The sequence below is a fragment of the Cannabis sativa genome, chromosome 9, assembly GCF_029168945.1.
Source record: "Cannabis sativa cultivar Pink pepper isolate KNU-18-1 chromosome 9, ASM2916894v1, whole genome shotgun sequence".
Lineage (NCBI taxonomy): Eukaryota > Viridiplantae > Streptophyta > Magnoliopsida > Rosales > Cannabaceae > Cannabis > Cannabis sativa.
Window position 1 is genome coordinate 56,460,449 of NC_083609.1, and position 7,838 is coordinate 56,468,286.

The 7,838-nt window shown below is 30.5% G+C and overlaps 1 protein-coding gene across 1 annotated transcript; it reads right to left on the reverse strand.

Moving 5' to 3' along the window:
* Positions 1–6,455: 6,455 nt before the first annotated feature.
* Positions 6,456–7,441, reverse strand: LOC133031055 (transmembrane 9 superfamily member 3-like). Its single transcript, XM_061104278.1, has 2 exons — positions 7,194–7,441; positions 6,456–6,747 (listed from the first exon to the last, which is right to left on the reverse strand). The coding sequence occupies exons 1-2, from the start codon at positions 7,412–7,414 to the stop codon at positions 6,519–6,521; spliced, it is 450 nt and encodes a 149-aa protein (XP_060960261.1). The 5' UTR covers positions 7,415–7,441; the 3' UTR covers positions 6,456–6,518.
* Between the last annotated feature and the right edge of the window lie 397 nt (positions 7,442–7,838).

Here is a 7,838-nt window from a genome sequence, read left to right on the forward strand (position 1 = left end):
TTTCAAAGAACTCAAATGGTAACATTTCAGGTAACAATCCCTCTAAACCTTTTTCATCTAACAAAGATATTCGTTGCAGAGAGTGTGAAGGGTATGGTCATATTCAATCTGAATGTGCCAATACCTTAAAGAAAAATAAAAAGGGATTGAATGTTACTTGGAGTGATGATTCTGAAAGTAGTGAAGATGAAAAAGAAAAAGTTGCTCTAACAAGTGTTTTGTCAAGAAATTTGCAGGAAAAAGGAAAATTCATGTGCATGAATAATACATCGATCGATGACAACAAGGAAGAATCTAGATCCGAATCAGATGAGTCAGAAATTGATGAGAATTCTATGGTTGAATCCTACTAGGTAATGTTTGGTAAGTTGATGGAAACATGTGCTGAAAATCGTTCATTGGTTAAAGATAATAAAATCTTAAGATAAAGAAGAGGAACTATATGTTAGTCTATAAGGGTGTGTTTAAAAACACTTAGACTACACCATATCAGATTTCGAAATTTGCCTTTGTGCTAGTAAATCTTTCTGATAAGATGGTGATTACTCTTGGGGTGGAATAGTGATTTTGGAGAAGTGTAAAAACCTATCTGAAGTCTCTAGGTCTACCAGAGAGGACCGAATGTTAAAGCCAGCAGGAAAGGTACTTATTCAGTCTAAGGAAAGTTCTATACATTTTTGGCATCATTCCAAATTGCCTTAAACTACTAGTGTTAATTTCCTGATTAACCAAAAGTAGTTGCCAAAGATATAGAATCCAGTATCCCAAGAGAGTAGACATATAGAGAGGAATTTCACATTATCAATGATTTTGTGATTAAGGAAGAGTAATAGTGGAGGAAAGGTTGTGGTTAATTCAACCTTTCAAATCCTATTACGAGGAGTTTACTACTACTACACTTGATTTGTATATCGAGGTGTTGAGATTATTTGAAATGCACTTTTTGTTTTATATTAGTGCAAGTGGGAGTTTGTTGGGTTTTATGCCATAAATAAAACTCATTTCAATATAATCAGATTTACTTATTAATATAGATCAGAAATAACATTTAATGTTGCATGGTTCACATGATTTATTTCATGATTATATGTACATAATGTATAGATTCATCTGAAACCCTTTTCACATACTTGATCCTGTTTATTGTGCCGTCAACACATTGGAAAGTAAACATGACTATGTGAATAAAGTTTCCTAGATTTATCAGACATAGGGTTTTACTGATATGATAATCTACAACAGAGTTTACTTGCATTTGGAGAAGTGCTATGTTCTTTCCAGAGCATTGGTTAAAGTAAAGCTCAGGTTGGATGCATGGAGTATGCATCGGAAGGGACCGATATTGAACTTTGACTTAGATTTATTAAACTTACCGTAATATCTATTCAAGTCAATATCGCCTAGTTGATCCTAGATCAAATGATCTTAATCCTGATATGATTAGGCTCAATCTCGAGAGGCTATTCGTGTTCTTTGATTTGTTAGTTAAGCCTACTTTTAGGTCAGGGTGATGTCATAAAAATTAATTATATACCTAAGATCTATTTGTATATAACATAGAACACAATAGTAATACATAATAATTAGGCATGTGTACCTGATTGATCCATAGCAATTATCTCAGTTTGATCCACAACAGTTACTCCAATTCGATAGTGCAATACTATCAACTAAGTCTTCCTCCCTAGATCTCTAAATCAGAAGCAGTTTCTTTATCTGATTATCAAAAGGTATACAATTGTGATGAGACAATATGTATTTATAGAGTTAGGGAGGGGACTTAGCTACAAAACCCTAGTTGGGCTGGGCCTGCTCATCAAAGGCTTCAGTCAACTAGAAAAGCCCACACTTCTGCTTCACCTAGACTTTACACACAGATGCTAAGCCCATGAACAAGTGATCACCAACAATATGGGCTAACACAGCAAAGAACTATCCAGTCAACCCAAGTTTTAATAAAACCAATAAAATTTAACGTAAGCCCAAATAAAAGTCTAACAGGTGATACGTACATTTTGGGAACACGGTAGTGCAATTGAGTGGGAGCGCTAGCATAAACATGGAATCTATAGCTTCTATCTGGCGAATAGTAAGCAAAGGATGATCTCCTTCGAGCTTGACCAAACGAACATAAATGGTGGAGTACTCATTTCACATTAGCTGAAATATCATTTATACGGGGTCAAGTGTTTTAAGGAATAAATACATTGTAGGGTGTAACGGTAATTTAATCCCTTTACAGTGTAGACCATTCATATAGAGGATCATTGATCACATTAGGATTATAACAATGGATAACTAATGATGTGTCTATATGGTGGAACATATAGAGCATTCTATATACTGAGAGTGCAATTCTAAGTTCTATGCGTGGATTCAACGAAGAATTAATAAGTTAGTGAATTTTAGTGCTAAATTCTTGATCTACTTATTGGAAGCTCGGTTATATAAACCCATGGTCCCCCCACTAGTTGAGATAATATTGCTTGTAAGACTCATGTAATTGGTTTTGATTAATCAATTATAATTCTCAAATTAGACTATGTCTATTTGTGAATTTTTCACTAAGTAAGGGCGAAATTGTAAAGAAAGAGTTTATAGGGGCATATTTGTTAATTATGATACTTTGTATGGTTCAATTAATAAATATGATAAATGACAATATTATTTAATAATTATTTATAGTTATTAAATAGTTAGAATTGGCATTTAAATGGTTGAATTAGGAAATTGGCATTTTTGAGAAAATCAGATACAAAAGGTGTTAAAATTGCAAAATTGCAAAGCCCAAGGCCCAATCCACTAATGCTTGGCCGGCCACCTATTGTAGGTTTTTAAATTGATTTTTTCATTATTTTAATGCCATATAATTCAAATCTAACCCTAGTGGAATGCTATAAATAGATAGTGAAGGCTTCAGGAAAAACACTTCTTCTGATTCAGAAAATCTGAGCCTCTCTCTCTCCCTATCTTTAGCTACCTTTTCTTCTTTCTTCTTCCTTTGAATTTCGAAATCCTTAGTGATTAGAGTAGTGCCCACACACATCAAGCAATACCTCAATCATAGTGAGGAAGATCGTGAAGAAAGATCATCAGCAAAGGAGTTTCAGTATCAAAGATTCAGAGAAAGAGATCCAGGTTCAGATATTGATAATGCTCTGCTACAGAAAGGAATCAAGGGCTAGATATCTGAACGGAAGGAGTCATATTATTCCGCTGCACCCAATGTAAGGTTTCCTAAACTTTATATGTGTTTATTTCATCGTTTTAGAAAGTTCATATTTAGGATGTTAATAAACATACTTGTGAGTAGATCTAAGATCCTGGTAAAATAAATCCAACATTAAGCAGCGGGATTTGAGGTAAGGAAATTAAGTAGTTTTTATGTGTTGAACTGCATAATTTAAATTATTTGTCTATTGAAATATTATTTGTGATGTATTATTATGAATGTGTATATAGTACTGAGAATGTGTGGTATGGACACAATATGAGTTTGTGAATCGATATATATTATGGTTAGTACGATTTGTATGTTGTATGTTGTATGATGTATGTGGTGTGTTGTATGTTGTATGTTGTATGTTGTATGTTGTATGCTAACGTCTCAGGTACAAATGAGGGGCCATGGTGGGGTATGATACGGGGTAAGGTCGTTGAATGTAGAGATACCCTACCCTACATTTGTCTGATTCGTGTATGACATTGTTATGGTGGGGTATAATACAGTGATATTACTGTTGAATATAGAGATACCCTATCCTATAACAATGGTAGGGCTACATAGGCCCAGGTTATTATATGGGCAGATTAGGCCCAGGATATTATAGGGCTGTGCTAGGCCTGTGTTATGTAAGTAATGGCTATGATATGCCAATGTTATGGTAAAGACATGATATGATTGAAATAATTTTATTGCTATGATTGTGCTATGAGTATGATGTCAGGGTTGTGATCCCTACATATATGTAATGGTTTCGTTTAGTACAAATATATGGTATATGATATAGCTTTCCATATCTTGAGTTATTTAAATTACAATTATGAGCTAAGGCATAGAATTTTGTTAAGACTGGATACGTTAATGTTATAAAGAATCATATTATTGTGAATTTTAAGATATGTTTAGTGTATTGAATGCTATTGTATGTTAAGCATTTCCTTACTGGGCTTTTAGCTCACCCCCCTTACTTTCCCCCTACAGGCAATAGACAGGGAACATTGAATGTAAGTTTGATGAGCTGGGTCAGTTCTGGTATGTATACTGTGAGGGGCTATGTACGAGCAAACGGTCTAGAACGTCGGTGGAGCCTTGGTTTTGTTTTTTTTTTTATATAATAAAGTAATCTGAGCTCAGTGGGATGTTGCAAATTTATTTCTTTTTTAAGAAAAATACACTCAACTACTTATTTTGTTTTAATATGAATGATCATTCACCTTTTTGCATATTCATTGTAAAACCCACTGTGTATTTCCAAACATCTTTGAATCTTTTTAATTAATGCATCAAAAATAGTATTTTGTAAAATAAGGCAAAATATTGGGGCGTTACATTCTCTATCATATCATTGACACACATATATTGTAAATATTATAAATGATAAGAACATAATATATATATATATGAAATCAATAATAAACATATAAAAGTATATACATACATATATAATATATAGATATATAGATAAAAATAAAATAAATAAATAAAAAAAAAGAATTCTTGAAATTGTTTCAGTCAGATGAGTATATAATTAAAAATATATTTAGTGTATCGTGACTTTAAAACAATTCAAGAACTTTAGCAAAATACTTACATTGGGTCTTAGGCAGAGACTCATGCTTGAAGCTTGGGCAGAGACTCGTGCTGATAACGTGTTATAAAATAATATAATATAATATAGAATAGATGAGAAGAAAGAAGAAGAAGATGAAGAGAGAAAGAGAAAGTGAATGAGAATTTTTTTGAGTTATTTATTCTAATGGGGTGAACCCCTATTTATACAAATACAAGAGTGAAATATTAAGAAACTAAGAAAAAGGGAAACTAAAAAAAAGAGGAATGTTGATTACAATTAATGGTAATAAATAAAAGATTCTGACATCCACATAATTATTAATATTTATAACACAATCTATATTATTATTAATCTAAAGCGTTCACAATTTACATTTAAAATAATCAATCTATATATATTATTTTTGTGCCAGAGAATTTCAATATTAATTAGTATATATTTTATAATTTTTTTGCAAATAATAATCAATATCATTAAAAATCAATGTTAATTAGTATATTATCATTCTCTTCATATATGGCATAGAATATTTTTTTCTTATATACTCATAATAAATATAAGAATTGCAATAAATGATGAATCTCATAATTAAAGGTCATAGTTGCAACATGTCTCTTCGTATATGAGTCTCTCTCCTATCATTTCTTAGCATATTCTATCACAAGGAAAATTGTCGATAAATAATTAAATTAATTGTATATTTCAGGTTAATATAACTTTAAAATTTTTAATTTTTGTATATCAATAATGTTGGGTTTCATATTATTATCAATGATCTTCATAAGTTTCATAAAATTTTATGATTTTAAATCTTACAAATTTAAATTTTGACTAACAAAATTACTAAAATTAATTAATTATCATTAAACAAAATATCACCGCACGCGAAGTGCAGTTTATTCCTTAGTTAAGTATATATTACTTATTTGATACTGCTATGTGTAAAAGTAGATGACTTGTTGGCTTTGTGGCTGTGGTGGATTCTGCACTTTTCAGATTAAATTGGAAAATTTAAAATTTACACTTATGCGATTAGATGTTAATTGACATATAAAAATAACTTATCTAATCCAATACACATATTTATATATAATTAATATTTTAATGTAAAAATATTTCAAAAAAAAATATTTTAATGTAAAAAATAATAATTTAAAAATTTAATACATATAAAATAAATTCATATCATAATAATAATATGTAAATTCCTTATCCTATTTTCTCTATTATTAATATGAAAAAATTTCAAAGAAAAAAATACATATCATATAAATGTATTTAAAAAAATAATAATAAATCAAATATTATATTGCATTCTTATTTATAGCAAAATATAATCTAGAATAAAATTAATTTTTTTTTTCTTCATCTTTTTTTGAATTTGTTATTTTATTTATTTATTTATTTGAATTGGTTGTTCAAGATACAAAATAATAATAATTTATTTTATTTTATTATTAGTTGTGTGAAAAAAAATATTTTTTAATAAATGTTAATTAATTCAATATTAAAACGTAACAATAAAAAATAACCGATCCAATCTACAAATTTTTCGAATTTGATTGTATCCAAAATATAAAATTTGAATAAAATAGTACGAATCAAATTGGATGAATACCCCGAATACCTAATACATTATCAATTTATCTCACCAAAATACATAATAATAATAATTAAAAAAAAGATGTAATACAATTATCTCATCTCATCTCATCAGCTATATCAAGTTTTTGAGTAATGAAGAGAATGGTAAATTTGGCGAAGAAAGAGATAAGAGGCTAAGAAACCAACACTACCAAACATCAAGAAAAGGGCATAGCAAATGCAAGCCATGTATCCTAAGAAGAATGAGAGTTGTAAGGAACCTGACATATCTGATCTCTTATACAATAAGTAATGTATGCAAAACCCATAAACATACAATCCAATTGATCCACCATACACAAATGACCTGAATCAAAAATACACAAACTTTATTATTATTATTATTATTAACTTACTAAACAAAATTGATTCTTTTCAATTCCATTCCATTCAATACCTCTAACCAAACACAACCTTAATCACAACCTCTCTAAACTCAAATACTTTCATTGTTAGGATATATTCTCACAAATTGTAAATCAATCATACTTATAGTCTAGTAATTTCCCCCATCCAACCAAAAAGAATCCCTCTAAACAAGAAATTATTTCACTGAAACATATAATCATTTTTATCAATGGATATAAAATAATCCTCTCAGTTCCTGCAAGAGATGCATTTAGTGTAAATTAAAAAAACAAGGATCAATCAGTTTCAATTATTTTGTCACAATTATAGGGTCCATAATTTGAACATGCCAAACAACTCTACTATAGCTAAAATTAATAACCTCAAAAGAAATTAAGTACATACCTCCACCACCATTTGTGATCTTTAGAAACAATCTTGCAACAAATCAAGCCCACATTGATTAAAGCAGTGATGATTAGAAGAAGAATGAAGGTTACAAACAGAAACTTGTACTGAGTGTAATTCTCATAACCCCACAAGCTATAAACCACAGACGAAAGCTCAACGCAAATCGCACTAAAAGGAAATATCCCAGCCAATGCCATCTGAGGAAGATAACACATGTGTTAGAAATATCAGAGATCCAGTAGGCCCAACAAATGTAGCCCAGTGATGATGGCCCAAGTGCAAAGATGCTGCTACAGCAGTCCAAGAAGTTTGGGCATTTCAGACCGTTACAATGATTGTCCTTTAACCTAGAAAATATCTTTATCAAATCTTATCTTTTGTAACAAACTCTGAGCTGTCAGGGTATTGTATTTTACTCTAGAATATTCCCTCCAATGTAATCGATCACTATAAATTCAAGCTGCAACCTCAGTCTCATTTGAGCTGAGTTTTCATAATTCTTCCTTTCCTTCTTTCTACTGCTTCTTTTATAATTTTAAGTTGGTATCAGAGCATAATCGGTGTGTGCCGTGATCCATGGATAATACACCAGTCGAAGGAAGCTCTGCCACCAGAGCAGAGGGTGCAGGGAACCAGCAG

Coding starts and splice junctions, on each gene's coding strand:
- LOC133031055 (XM_061104278.1), bottom strand. CDS start 7,414: ATGTGTTATCTTCCTCAGATGGCATTGGCTGGGATATTTCCTTTTAGT. Junction 6,748..7,193: donor GATCACAAATGGTGGTGGAG/GTATGTACTTAA, acceptor TTTTTGATTCAG/GTCATTTGTGTATGGTGGAT.